This window comes from Poromitra crassiceps (genome assembly GCF_964638095.1).
Source record: "Poromitra crassiceps genome assembly, chromosome: 7".
Classification (NCBI taxonomy): domain Eukaryota; kingdom Metazoa; phylum Chordata; class Actinopteri; order Beryciformes; family Melamphaidae; genus Poromitra; species Poromitra crassiceps.
The window spans coordinates 48,859,593-48,874,723 of NC_139628.1; the positions used below are offsets into that span (position 1 = coordinate 48,859,593).

Here is a 15,131-nt window from a genome sequence, read left to right on the forward strand (position 1 = left end):
TACTCCTGTCAAAGACATGTATGTTAGGGTTAAGACTGCTGTCAAAGACATGTATGTTAGGGTTAATACTCCTGTCAAAGACATGTATTTTAGGGTTAAGACTGCTGTCAAAGACATGTATGTTAGGGTTAAGACTGCTGTCAAAGACATGTATGTTAGGTTTAAGACTGCTGTCAAAGACATGTATGTTAGGGTTAAGACTGCTGTCAAAGACATGTATGTTAGGGTTAAGACTGCTGTCAAAGACATGTATGTTAGGGTTAATACTCATGTCAAAGACATGTATGTTAGGGTTAAGACTGCTGTCAAAGACATGTATGTTAGGGTTAAGACTCATGTCAAAGACATGTATGTTAGGTTTAAGACTGCTGTCAAAGACATGTATGTTAGGGTTAATAATACTCCTGTCAAAGACATGTATGTTAGGGTTAAGACTGCTGTCAAAGACATGTATGTTAGGGTTAATACTCCTGTCAAAGACATGTATTTTAGGGTTAAGACTGCTGTCAAAGACATGTATGTTAGGGTTAATACTCATGTCAAAGACATGTATTTTAGGGTTAAGACTGCTGTCAAAGACATGTATGTTAGGGTTAAGACTGCTGTCAAAGACATGTATTTTAGGGTTAATACTCATGTCAAAGACATGTATGTTAGGTTTAAGACTGCTGTCAAAGACATGTATGTTAGGGTTAATAATACTCCTGTCAAAGACATGTATGTTAGGGTTAAGACTGCTGTCAAAGACATGTATGTTAGGGTTAATACTCCTGTCAAAGACATGTATTTTAGGGTTAAGACTGCTGTCAAAGACATGTATGTTAGGGTTAAGACTGCTGTCAAAGACATGTATGTTAGGTTTAAGACTGCTGTCAAAGACATGTATGTTAGGGTTAAGACTGCTGTCAAAGACATGTATGTTAGGGTTAAGACTGCTGTCAAAGACATGTATTTTAGGGTCAAGACTGCTGTCAAAGACATGTATGTTAGGGTTAATACTGCTGTCAAAGACATGTATGTTAGGGTTAAGACTGCTGTCAAAGACATGTATGTTAGGTTTAAGACTGCTGTCAAAGACATGTATGTTAGGGTTAAGACTGCTGTCAAAGACATGTATGTTAGGGTTAAGACTGCTGTCAAAGACATGTACTGTATGTTAGGTTTAAGACTGCTGTCAAAGACATGTATGTTAGGGTTAAGACTGCTGTCAAAGACATGTATGTTAGGGTTAATACTCCTGTCAAAGACATGTATTTTAGGGTTAAGACTGCTGTCAAAGACATGTATGTTAGGGTTAAGACTGCTGTCAAAGACATGTATGTTAGGTTTAAGACTGCTGTCAAAGACATGTATGTTAGGGTTAAGACTGCTGTCAAAGACATGTATGTTAGGGTTAAGACTGCTGTCAAAGACATGTATTTTAGGGTTAATACTCATGTCAAAGACATGTATGTTAGGTTTAAGACTGCTGTCAAAGACATGTATGTTAGGGTTAATAATACTCCTGTCAAAGACATGTATGTTAGGGTTAAGACTGCTGTCAAAGACATGTATGTTAGGGTTAATACTCCTGTCAAAGACATGTATTTTAGGGTTAAGACTGCTGTCAAAGACATGTATGTTAGGGTTAAGACTGCTGTCAAAGACATGTATGTTAGGTTTAAGACTGCTGTCAAAGACATGTATGTTAGGGTTAAGACTGCTGTCAAAGACATGTATGTTAGGGTTAAGACTGCTGTCAAAGACATGTATGTTAGGGTTAATACTCATGTCAAAGACATGTATGTTAGGGTTAAGACTGCTGTCAAAGACATGTATGTTAGGGTTAAGACTCATGTCAAAGACATGTATGTTAGGTTTAAGACTGCTGTCAAAGACATGTATGTTAGGGTTAATAATACTCCTGTCAAAGACATGTATGTTAGGGTTAAGACTGCTGTCAAAGACATGTATGTTAGGGTTAATACTCCTGTCAAAGACATGTATTTTAGGGTTAAGACTGCTGTCAAAGACATGTATGTTAGGGTTAATACTCATGTCAAAGACATGTATTTTAGGGTTAAGACTGCTGTCAAAGACATGTATGTTAGGGTTAAGACTGCTGTCAAAGACATGTATTTTAGGGTTAATACTCATGTCAAAGACATGTATGTTAGGTTTAAGACTGCTGTCAAAGACATGTATGTTAGGGTTAATAATACTCCTGTCAAAGACATGTATGTTAGGGTTAAGACTGCTGTCAAAGACATGTATGTTAGGGTTAATACTCCTGTCAAAGACATGTATTTTAGGGTTAAGACTGCTGTCAAAGACATGTATGTTAGGGTTAAGACTGCTGTCAAAGACATGTATGTTAGGTTTAAGACTGCTGTCAAAGACATGTATGTTAGGGTTAAGACTGCTGTCAAAGACATGTATGTTAGGGTTAAGACTGCTGTCAAAGACATGTATGTTAGGGTTAATACTCATGTCAAAGACATGTATGTTAGGGTTAAGACTGCTGTCAAAGACATGTATGTTAGGGTTAAGACTCATGTCAAAGACATGTATGTTAGGGTTAAGACTGCTGTCAAAGACATGTATGTTAGGGTTAAGATTGCTGTCAAAGACATGTATGTTAGGGTTAATACTCATGTCAAAGACATGTATGTTAGGGTTAAGACTGCTGTCAAAGACATGTATGTTAGGGTTAATACTCCTGTCAAAGACATGTATGTTAGGGTTAATACTCTGTAATACTCCAAATAATCAAATAATTGCAGCTCCTGTGATTTGGATATTGCACTTGGCCATATTTCGATTGTGATTTGATTGTGATTTGATTGTGCAGCCCTAATAGATATGTAATCAAACAATGTGCATCATATGAGAGGTGGCTGATCATCTAGATGTTGAATAAAGCCCAGTGTCAGTCAGTGTAACCCCGGCCCTGACAGGCTCAGCTCTTCAGTGAACAGAGGGAGCTGTGGATAATATCTCCACACTGACATGTGGAGAGCGTGGAGACTGAGTGCTGCTGCAGAACTCCAGGCCCGTTGCTGTGACTTTGTTGTGGATCTGATTCCCACTGCCTGCTGCCAAATGGCTCAGGCAGCCTTGGCTTGTTACTGGTTGAAAACAAGAAAAACAGACGCTCAACAACCTGTGTGTGTGTGTGTGTGTGTGTGTGTGTGTGTGTGTGTGTGTGTGTGTGTGTGTGTGTGTGTGTGTGTGTGTGTGTGTGTGTGTGTGTGTGTGTGTGTGTGTGTGTGTGTGTGTGTGTGTGTGTGTGTGTGTGTGTGTGTGTGTGTGTGTGGTGTAGTGTGCAGGTGCTCATGCTATTTGTATGCTAAATTCACACAAATCCAATTTCTTTGGATTTTTACATCAAACTTCAACCATGTTTTCTTCATTCAAAATGAAATCTAGTGCTGCTTATGTCAGCATGTACTAACCAAGTTCAACCAATAATATTGTTACATCTTACAGCTGTCAATTACTGTTATTCTCCCGGAATAATTTGTGCGGTGAGGTGCTGACACAGAGCTAACATTAAAGTCGAGCTGAACCCAAAAATGACTTTTCTTTTCTTTTAGTTCAAATACCTGGGTATGCAGTGCACCTATCCCGAGCTGCCCCCGGCGGGGAGGTACGCCTGTCTTCCTCCGCCCCCGGCAGCTCGGGAGATACGCCTGTCTGCGCCGATAACAGGGAGATGAAGGGGGGGGGGAGTAACGTTAGTCCTCCACAACTGAATGGAGGCTAATGTTAGCAAGGCTAGCATCCAACTCAGACTCCAATCCTGATGCACTTTTCAACAGTCCAATCAAACTCCCCAAACGTTATATCCCGCCTGTTGTCCAATCAAATTCCTCCCAGTCTCTGGTCCCGCCTACAGCCAATGTTTCGCTCGGAAATACCTCACGATAAGGAAGTTAATACTCTGGCAATGCCATTTCAGCTCGACTTTAAGACATCACGTACCATATCTCTTGGCTGTAAATATCTGGTTGTGACATATCATCGTTTGTGTGACACATAAAATACACCAGTACCTAACAACAAAATGGAGCTACAAATGCAAAGTACGCATGATCAGCAGCCCATGATCAGCACTAGCTGTGTTTGAACACATGATCAGCACTAGCTGTGTTTGAACAGCCTTCAAGTGTTTTGGGTGGATGTTTCCTCTCAGGCCAGCACGCCAATAACGCTGTTTACTTCTCAATTTGCCCCTGAGGGAAAAAACATATTAACAACCGGCCAGCCTTCCTCCTCCTGCACCTCCTGCTCTGGTATATAAATACCTAACGTCCACTAAAAAGCCTTCTTCCTCCTGCACCTCCTGCTCTGGTATATAAATACCTAACGTCCACTAAAAAGCCTTCTTCCTCCTGCACCTCCTGCTCTGGTATATAAATACCTAACGTCCACTAAAAAGCCTTCTTCCTCCTGCACCTCCTGCTCTGGTATATAAATACCTAACGTCCACTAAAAAGCCTTCTTCCTCCTGCACCTCCTGCTCTGGTATATAAATACCTAACGTCCACTAAAAAGCCTTCCTCCTCCTGCACCTCCTGCTCTGGTATATAAATACCTAACGTCCACTAAAAAGCCTTCTTCCTCCTGCACCTCCTGCTCTGGTATATAAATACCTAACGTCCACTAAAAAGCCTTTTCCTCCTGCACCTCCTGCTCTGGTATATAAATACCTAACGTCCACTAAAAAGCCAACCTTGAAGAACACCACTCCCTAATTGGTTCCTCATGGGGCCCGAGCTGGAATATTGAAGTGCATCCTGAAATGCAGCGCTGTGCTGTCACTAATTTCTGCGTCAGTCCTGTGCTGTCACTAATTTCTGTGCTGTCACTAATTTCTGTGCTGTCACTAATTTCTGTGCTGTCACTAATCTCTGTGCTCTCACTAATCTCTGTGCTGTCACTAATTTCTGTGCGGTCACTAATTTCTGTGCTGTCACTAATTTCTGTGCTGTCACTAATCTCTGTGCTGTCACTCATTTCTGCGTCAGTCCTGTGCTGTCACTAATCTCTGTGCTGTCACTAATTTCTGTGCTGTCACTAATTTCTGTGCTGTCACTAATCTCTGTGCTGTCACTAATCTCTGCTGTCACTAATCTCTGTGCTGTCACTAATCTCTGTGCTGTCACTAATCTCTGTGCTGTCACTAATCTCTGTGCTGTCACTAATTTCTGTGCTGTCACTAATTTCTCTGCTGTCACTAATCTCTGTCTGTCACTAATCTCTGTGCTGTCACTAATCTCTGTGCTGTCACTATGTGTCCTTGGGCAAGACACTTAACCCTCCTTGCCTCGTATGATTGGTATGAATGTAAGACATGAATGGTATGATTGGTATGAATGTAGACATGAATGATGGTGGTTCGGAGGGGCAGTTGAGCGCCAATGTGTGGCTGCCACGCTTCTGAACCACCGGTACGAATGGTGTGAACGAATAATGATTCTGTGTAAGCGCTTTGAGCCTTGGAAAGGCGCTATATAAATCCAATCATTATTATTATTATTATTACTAATCTCTGTGCTGTCACTAATCTCTGCTGTCACTAATATCTATTATAATATCTTGGGCTCACTTTGGACTCCACACTCTCTTTCAAGAGTCATATTAAAAGGGTATCGAACACTCTAAAATTCAATCTCTGCAATTTTAGGCAGATTAGAGCATCTCTGACTGACAGTGCGGCCCTAACCTTTCTTCACTCAATGATTTTTTCACATATAGACTACTGCCTCACGAGCTGGTCCTTCTCAGGAGCAACCACCTTGAAGTCCATCGAGTCTCTATATAAAAAGGCCCTGAAAATTTTGGATAAGAAACCTATATCTTACCACCATTGCAATATACTTCTAAAGTTTAAGCTCCTCAGCTTCGACAATTATAGAAAATTTAAAATTGCTTGTATGATTTATAAGGTTCTTCATGGGCTAGCACCACCTCCTTTAGAATGCTTTATCAAACGGAGAGCTACCCAGAACATCACGCGAAGCTCGTCGAGAGGCGACTGTGAACTACCTCTGAGACGGTCCTCTATCGGACTAAATGTTTTGTCCTATGGGGGCAGCAAACTATGGAATAGCCTACCACTGTCAGTCAGAGAGAGTAGCAGCTTTCACACCTTTAAGGGGCTGTTAAAGTCATGGCTCAGATCAAATCAAACCTGCGATCACATTTAAACCTTTTTGTTTTATGTGTTGTTTTTGTATGTCCTTGAAAGTCCTGTGTCCACCTTGGTTAATATCCCTAATGTTCCCTGTTTTTGTTTCATTTGTGTTGTGTTGTTTGTGTTTACCCTATGTGTATGTATGTGTCATTTACATTGCTGTATGTCTATGAATGCCCTACGTATGCACTAATTTTCTTATTTCTTCTTTTAAACTTTTCTGTACCTCACCTGTCGAGGGACTGCGGATGGAAATTAGCTAAGGCTATAATCCGGCACATTTACATGAAAATGTTCATTAATGTTGCACTGTCCCTGAAATAAATAAATAAATAAATAAATATCTGCATGAGTCCGCTCTATCTAGGGACAAGTTATCTTTTGACAGGGTTATGAGGCCATGGCCACACCCACAAAGTGCTTTCAGAAAGTGCTTGAGCAGATCTGTTTTTGGCAGCGAGTGGAGATCCCTGTACTTAGCAGGTTGGTTTTATAGATGGCCTAAATGAATGGAGTATTTTATTGCCTGGTTTTACTGGTAGTGGCTGTGTTTAATGCTAAGGTTAGTTCCAGCTGGGGGGGTTCGAGCGATGTGGGCGTAGTGATATTTTCATGCCACAAGGCTCCAGCATTTAGACCATTTAGCATAGCATAGCATAGTATTTATATTAGACCAGTGTTTGAAGGTTGGCATTCTGCCCGAAGACACACTAGTGTGTGACAGCCCACCTGGTGTTGAGTTTTGTTGACCAGAAACCTGTTTGAGATCCCTTGTTCAGACCACGGGAGACTGAAGGGGCACCCCAGGTTTTTTCAGACATTCATTTCAATGTACAAACGTGTGACTAACTTTGAAATTGATACAGTAAAAAAATCTTGATTTTGAGCTGGTGTGTAGTAGTCAGAATTGTCCTGGTCTCATATATATCAGTCATTGTCAGGAACTTATGGAGCAATGTGTTTTTACAGCACCGCAAGGTTTAGAAAAGAATTTGAAGGTACAACTGTGGGACTTTAACTTGCAGTCAGGGTTGTCCTGAACTCAAATATATCAGGCCTTTGGGGGGTGGCTCAAACCTCTTTGGGGGGGGGCGCCAAAAATCCCTCTATGCAGGAAAACCCCCAGAAAGTGTGGGCCGATGCTCATACAGCTACTTCTTCATGTGTTCTGACTTAAACTGGAGTGAACACCACAGAAGAAGAGACAGACCATCACATGCTCACCTAAAGTTAAAGGCACTGGGATCAGATTTGTTTTGATCCCCCCCTGCGCCCCTCCTCCCAACCACCAGAACCACAATCCCTCCTCCCAACCACCACCATCACCACAATCTGCTGGGAGATGCAACTCAATTAGATAACGAGTAAACAAGCTACTTGTGAGTCCATGTGACTTTTGTGTACAGGCCCTGGCATGCTGGTAATCAGGCAGTGTGAACCCAACGTTTCCCATAAGTTAGTCAGTGTTTCCATTATGGTTCTGACACACACACACACACACACACACACACACAAAAGTAGTCATGAGCATATCATAAGATTCTCCATTGACACCCAGGATAATAATAATAATAATGAAAATAGTAACATATTCATGCTGTCCGGGGCTGTTTAATGTGTGTGTGTGTGTGTGTGTGTGTGTGTGTGTGTGTGTGTGTGTGTGTGTGTGTGTGTGTGTGTGTGTGTGTGTGTGTGTGTGTGTGTGTGTGTGTACTAAAGTAAATACTGGCTATTGGCAGCTTAAATACAAACAATATTAGTATTGTTAGCAAAGAAACAACAACAACAACAACCCAACACATCAATCAAATCCATTTTCCCACCCAAAGAAAAACAAAACAAATCAAAGAGCGAGACGGAAAAAAAAGTTTCTGGAGGAAGATGGCCGCCAGTAAAGCGTTAACATTAGCATGTTTACCCATCACTGTCTGAGACGTAGACGTGAATTGAGTGTCTTTGGGGTTTGGGAGGGAAGCTTGTTTATTTCCTAAGGATGGCAGGTCTTTGAAGCAGCTCGTTGACTGATGAATGGGAGGTCCATCAGGCTCGTTAGCGAGCTTGACTGATGAATGGGAGGTCCATCAGGCTCGTTAGCGCCAGCCAGTGTTTAGCATGTGTTTGTGCTTTGCCCCGTCTTTTCAGAAGCCGCCCGGCCCCACAAAGCCAGCAGGACTGGAATGTTTTCATTGTTTCTCTCTCATCAGGTTGTGTTTAGTGAGACTTTCTCTTAAAGTCTGCGTGCGCGAGGAAGAGGCTCCGCCCACCACCATCATCTCCCTCATCTTCTCCCAGACATACATAACAACAGTCACAACTTGCACAAGATCTTCTGATCGCCATGGCAACATTGTCAAATTGTGTGTCTCTCAGTGCTCAAATCCAAGTCGGATGTAGGTTCCATGCGGGCTGTCCCCTATTAAAAAATGTGGGGCTTCAAAGCCCCAAAATAAATTAAATAATAAAATAATTTTATAGATTTTTTGATTTGATTGATAAATATCACTAAAATGTGCTGTTCACACTGTTGAGAAAGCATGATCACATCTGCGTCACAATCAGGGCATAGTGAGAAGCTAACATGCAGCTGAGAGACAGACAGACAGGCATGTTGTGTAAAGTTGTCTCTACCTTCAAGATGGATTAGCAAGCAGGCATTTAGCAACGACAGCCATGAAAGAACGTCATGTTACAAGAGGGGCGACGACATCAGTGAGCCACTATGCATGAATCATATCCTAACATGCCTTAACAGCACTGGCTCTGCACCGCGGCTCTCTGGGGGGTGTTTTACATCACTCACTTGGCCCGTGCACTGACTGGCTTCTTGCTGCTGTCGACACTGCAGCATCCAGCTAGCAGGCAGCTACCAGGTCACAGCAGCTTCCAGAGAGGGGAGTGGCTTCCGGAGAGGGGAGTGGCTTCCCGAGAGGGGAGTGGCTTCCAGCGATCTCCACACTGCGCTGCTCCCATTTCTAACCAGTCAGAGGGAATATTTGGTTTGTTTTGTAGTCTGACACTTCCTCCTCCTCCTCCTCCTCCTCCCCTCAGCTCCCCTGTATGAGTACCACATCATCTATTCTGAAGCAGCTTCTTCCTACCCTTCACATAGAGCAGCAGTTCCCAACCTTTTTCCGACTCACCGCCCACTTGAAAATCTCAAAGATGTTTGCGACCCGCCTCCGAGGCCAAATAACACGTTCTTCTCAGAGCACTTTTTGTTTTAAACGATAAAAGGAGCTGTCCATCAGCACCTCACACAGGAATCAGAAAATTAATGTGAGCGGCTGTCTCCAATAGGTAGTGGCTAGTACATACAGTACATACAGTCTGTGGTGGTGAAGTGGAGCGCGGTCTATTTTCAAAAGTATGGCTGCACTACACAGGAAGGTATCAAAACGAAGTACTGTATGGTACCAGTAAGGGTGCTGGTGCTGGTACTGGTATTGTTGTTTTTTTACGATACCCGGCCAGGCCCAACTGTAATGCAATGCATATAAGGCATCACATGCACCTCCCTCCTCCTGCTCATTCTGCGTCTCCTGTGATCCTCTTCAGGCTGTAGGCCGATCGCCAAGTTCACATCTCAATGCCTTCTTCATGCTCTAAAGAACATGACTCATACTAGCTGCAGGCTTCACTTCCTCTAACCCTGCACCACAAGACCTAGTGGGCAGGCACCCTCTAGCCTTAACCCATTGATACTTGATGCAGCATTTGCGTGTATATCCCTCATTTGTGTGTGTATCCCTTTAAGACCACGGTCTTAAAAGGGATACACACACAAATGCTGCATCAGGTATCAATGGGTTAAATAACTATTCTGACGGGATTGCAGGGCTCAAAATTAACTTTTTAAGGCACCAAATAATATACTCGGATGGCCGTTAATATACCTGGGTACCCCGGCCCAAGTAAAGTCTGCGTGAGGAAACACTGGACACACGTGACTATGCGTGTGTTCAAATTGCACGAAATGCGGCACCGCACTCCGTCGGGTTCCCAGCAGTGCATTCCCCAAGTTCGAAGTCCATCGGAAAAACGGTTCTCGAGATACGCAAAGGACAGACATATGTACTTGTACATACAGACACGACAGACATGGACAGACATACAGACTAGGGATGTGCATCAATTATCGAAAATCGATAATTGATCGTTAAGGATTGGAATCGATCCTGTGGCATTTGGATCGATTTTTTAATTATTAATTTTTTTTTTTTTTTTTTTTTGGACTAGGTTTGGGTGGAATTCGTTCCTCCTCGCCCCACTCCATTGCACAGCCGACTAACGTGAGGTGGAGCTTCATATAGTCTCTAGTTTTCTGGCTGGGCACGGGCCTTTGTGCCAACAAAACTGTTTTAAGCATGGGAAATTCACACCGGCATGCGCCGGGGACTGCAGTGTTGGAGAGGAGACACATTGAAATAAAGAGTTAATTGAGGAGAACACGTTGTCTTTCGTATTTTCTGCCATAGGCATTCATTTTGTAAAAAAAAAAAAAAAAAAAAAAATTCTAAGTATTAATATGATCGATAATCGATAATTGATCGTTAATTTTCACCGATTATCGATTTTGGAAAATTTTCAAAATGAACATCCCTAATACAGACGGTATCGCCTTTATTACGGTAGATAGATTTATTAGATACACAGGAGCGCAGCGCCTGCTCCTGTGTGAATGAACACTTAGATCGCTTCAACATTTTCTGATATCAAACTCCATTGTAGTAAAAAAGGAGGAAACATACACCACATAGTTGTTTCGTCGACCCACAAATGCTATTATTGTTAACAGCTATTTTTTTTAACAATGTTTTTGAGTGGATTTCTCCTTTAAAGCCCAATGAATGTGTGCAGGGAGGAGCGGTGACTGAGGAGGACCTCTTACCTACTTCTTTGTGAGTGGGCAGAAGAACATTTCCTCACAAGTTCCCTGGCTGGCACTGAGCGGCTGGGCCTTGTTGGACTGTAATGCTAAAACAACAGTGGAGATGGCTGAGTGAGAACGTAGTCAGTGGCTGAGCAGAGGCTGAGAGTGGAGAGAGCCCAGAGCCTGATGGAGCCCAGCTCAATGAGCTGAGTGAGAGCAGGAAAAACCCAGAACCTCAGAACAGAGGGAGTCTCTCCACTGACACCAACATGACAATTTGCCCAATACCACGCAGCTGCTACATGCACGCACGCACGTGCACGGACACACACACACACACGCACACACACGCACACACACATGTGCATTTTGGAATCAACAAAGTTCTACACACCAGAAGAACCATGGCTCTGCTCCACGCAAACAATGGGGTCTTTGAGGCCTCTCTCTGCGCACAATGAGCTCAACATCTGTAATTCCCTGTGGGTCTGTGTTCCAGACAACTCGGAGGTCGGAATTTCCGCCCTCCAAACGTTCTAGGTGCACAACACTGCTCACTGGTGTGTTGGGTGACGTCAGACAACTGATTCTCCGTGAAGTTGGGGGAGTTGTTTTCTCCTGAGTTTACAAGTAGGAACTCCGACTTTGAGTAGCGTTCCAGACAGTGCAGTTTTTCTAGTAAGAGTTCAGAAAATCCTGAGTTCCTAGTTGTCTGGAATGCAGCATTAGCCTGCTTCTCAATGCTTACTGCCCTTTCACACAGCTATAAGCAATAGCGGCATTGGGCTCCGTGGCCAAAGTTAAACTATGACTTTGACCCAAATATGCTGACATCTTCGAGGCACGTCCAAAGGCATTTTGGAATTAATTTACAGGAGCTAGGTTAGGTTGTGTTGCTAGGCTCCGTCCCCGTCCGTTAGCAGCTAGCTAGCTAGCTATGCTAACTTCTAAGGCCACTGGGAGAAGAGATTGCACGCCTCGCGCAAGATATGTGCATTGCCGCTAGCTGTGTGAAAAGGCTGTAAGCTTGCTTCTCAATGCTTAGTCTTGGGTATATTTTATTGCGATATATATTGATATTGATTTATTGTCCACCCCTAGTTGATTTCATGCAGACAAAATCTGGCAATATGCTAATGTACTATCTAATGCTCATACACCCACAATGTAGAATTATTATACATGGTAGAATTTGGCCTATTATTGGCTTATTTCATCTGGACCAATGACATAGGAAACACAAATATCTCTGGCCTCACCTTGTTTCTCATTGGCTCTACTGACATCTTTCCTCAGATGACGTGTCGGCAGACAGCAGCGCGGAGTTCCCAGGCCGAGCGGCCATGATGGAGGTGCGTCTGCAGGCGCAGGAAGATGAGATCACGCTGCTCAAGTCATCACTGGCCGACGCCCTGCGCAGGCTCCGCCTCCACGACCAGCTCCTCCCACTGCTCAAACAGCAGCTCATTACAGGTGGGTCACCTTCCTCCAGGAAGTCGAGAGCTGTGATGTCACATGGTTTTAGAGGAGTTTCATCATATTTCCCAACCATTGAAATATTTATAGGCCAATTGTTGATATAAATAACAAAGCTTTTATTTTGAAGGTAAAAACGTTGGGCTTCCTTGATTCTGTCTATTTCTAGTGGAATTGATGTACGTAGCTTCATGGAAATGAATCGCGTCATAGAGTGCAGAAGAAGTGATACAAATTCTTCCTTCTCCTTTTTTGAACATGCATGTAAATTTATTTTCTTGGTATAACATGTGAAACCATGTGGAAAATGCTTGATTTTTTGATCTCATGTTCAAAAATAAAAATTTAATTCATTCATTCATTCAAATTAATCTGTACCAATATAATAACACTCCAACCTAAATGATAACCAAACTGTTGTTCCTCTAGTGAACCCGGCTGCAGCGCGGGTGCTGAACCAGGTGTGCTGCTCAGAGGGCTGCAGCAGCAGCTCCCGCAAACTGTCCTCCAGCTCAGCACCTGCCTACAGGTACTGATTACAGGAGGAGGAGGCACCTGCCGCCATCTTTGTTTTATTGCAGTTGATGTACATTATACCCATCATGCTTTGTCATCGACAGATGTTACTTGTTTGTTGTTCTCTGGCTGCTAGTTCAGTCAGTTTTGGTCGTAGAGCGATAAATCTAATGCCATTGGAATCTGTGGCTTCTCTGCTTTCATTTGACCTCTCCAACATCTAATGCAGGGTTTTTCAAAGTCTGAGACTGTGGACCTCCCCCCAGACAAAGCTTGGAAAATGCCGCCCCCCTCACTCAATTCCCGGATGCCTATGGGATCATGTTTATATGATTTGAGCCCATGTACACTCAACAATTGAGCCCTGATATTGACATACTTCAGACTATACCAAATACATAAAAAAAGGTTTAGCTGATTCATTAGTTTCTGACTCTGGGAAAGTGGGAAAAACAGTAAAATTCCCCAAAACTACTGCCTGAACTATCTTTTTCACCAAATCACACACATTTAGGATATTCTAAGGGATCTTCTTTTGATAACTAACATAATATAATAACTATAATAATATAATAACTGTAATAATATTTTTTCGCTTTCATTCACTGAGCCTCCCCTGAAACTGCTTGGAGTTCCCCTGCGGAGGCCTGCCTCCCACTCCCGAAAACCCCTGATCGAATGGTTTGTTATTTGTAGGTCACAGTGCCAGAGAATTAGTTACATTACGTTAGTCCATATAAACGGTTTTCACTGAATTGTGTTGCTAGGAAACAGTTTGAAACCTCGCTTATTTCCTGTCAGCTATTGTATTAGCAAACACTGCGACAGGAACTAAGCTAGGGGCAATTTAGAATGTTTATGTTGTCAAGTTAAAACCATCTATAGTGTTTATAATGTCTGACCGTTTTGTTGATCTCAACTTTTGTAACTGTCTCTAGCCAAGTTTCAAACAGCATTGTGACCAATGAGAATGGCCACATAGGGAGCCCAGTGTCCCTGGAGCCCAGGTCCAGACGCCCCACACTGGACAGGTCGACCCAGACGGAGCAAACCATCCCGGGGCAGGGCGCTGGGCTGGACAGGGTCCCTCTGGCTCTCACCAGAGCTGTCCAGAGCCTGCAGCTGGAGGACGCTCTCCCTGAGGGGGAGCCCATGGCGGAGGGGGGCCGGGCCAAGCTGCACCGTGTCCCCGGGCTGGAAGAGGAGGACGAGGAGGAAGAGGAGGAGGTAGGAGGCGAGCACGAGAAGGAGCTGAGCTGGGTGTCGTCAGTGGAGGAGCCCATCCTGCCCAGCAGCATCCCAGGCCTCCAGAGGGAGGACTTCCAGGAGGCTGTCAGCTCTCCAGAGGAGCAGGGCTCTGCCGTGCACCCCTCGGCCCCCAGTAAAGACCAGAGCCCCCCATCGCGCCCCGGGCCCCAGAGCTCCACGTCCCATCCTGCACCCCTGTCCCCCATCCAGGAGGGAGAGAAGAAAAAGCTGTGCGTGATCTCCACACCTTCGAAACCCAGCACCTTTGTCTTCATCGACATCCGTGTCTTCTGTCTTGCCACTTGCCAGTGACTGCATGGCTTTTAAGGACAAATCAACTTCTGCCTGATCCTGACTTGTGTAACTGCAAACCCCAGTGCTGGAGCCCATATGAAGCAATAGGGCCCTGGACGATATGCTTATCTCCCCATTCTATACTATCACCATACTTGGGTGCCGATTCGATATGTATTCTACAAGTATTGCGATTCGATATTACAATTAATTGGGATTTTTGTTTGCTTTTCTAACACTAGACCATAGTGTCACAAGTGTCACAAGCCAAAAGAGGTTGGGAACCCCTGATCCAAAGTTAAGTTAAGTTAATTTAAGTTAAGTTAAGTTAAAAGTAAAGTTTTAAGTTAAGTCCTTTACTGTCCCCGTCGGGAAATTCTTCTCTTGCATTTGATCAGACTCAGCAATAGCGCGCACACTCAATCCTTAGGTGCAGGGCCAACAAAGACTGATTAAAAAAAGAACAGGCCAGCACACTAAAATCTCCTTTCAAAAGTTAAAAAAAAAAAGTTTCATCTGGAACAGACCGCAGCAAAAGGACGTTTCAGC

The 15,131-nt window shown here is 43.6% G+C and overlaps 1 protein-coding gene across 3 annotated transcripts in view; it reads left to right on the top strand.

Annotated features, from left to right (window-relative positions):
- The window catches only part of eml3 (EMAP like 3), a 58,430-nt gene that overhangs the window by 8,040 nt on the left and 35,259 nt on the right, over window positions 1–15,131 (top strand). For 2 of the 3 annotated variants that reach the window (XM_083640596.1, XM_083640597.1), the window contains exons 2-4: window positions 12,345–12,521; window positions 12,954–13,053; window positions 13,979–14,518. In XM_083640596.1, the coding sequence (XP_083496722.1) occupies window positions 12,345–12,521; window positions 12,954–13,053; window positions 13,979–14,518 (817 nt within the window). The remainder of the gene's footprint in view (window positions 1–12,344; window positions 12,522–12,953; window positions 13,054–13,978; window positions 14,519–15,131) is intronic. The other variant, XM_083640598.1, reaches the window with a different exon arrangement.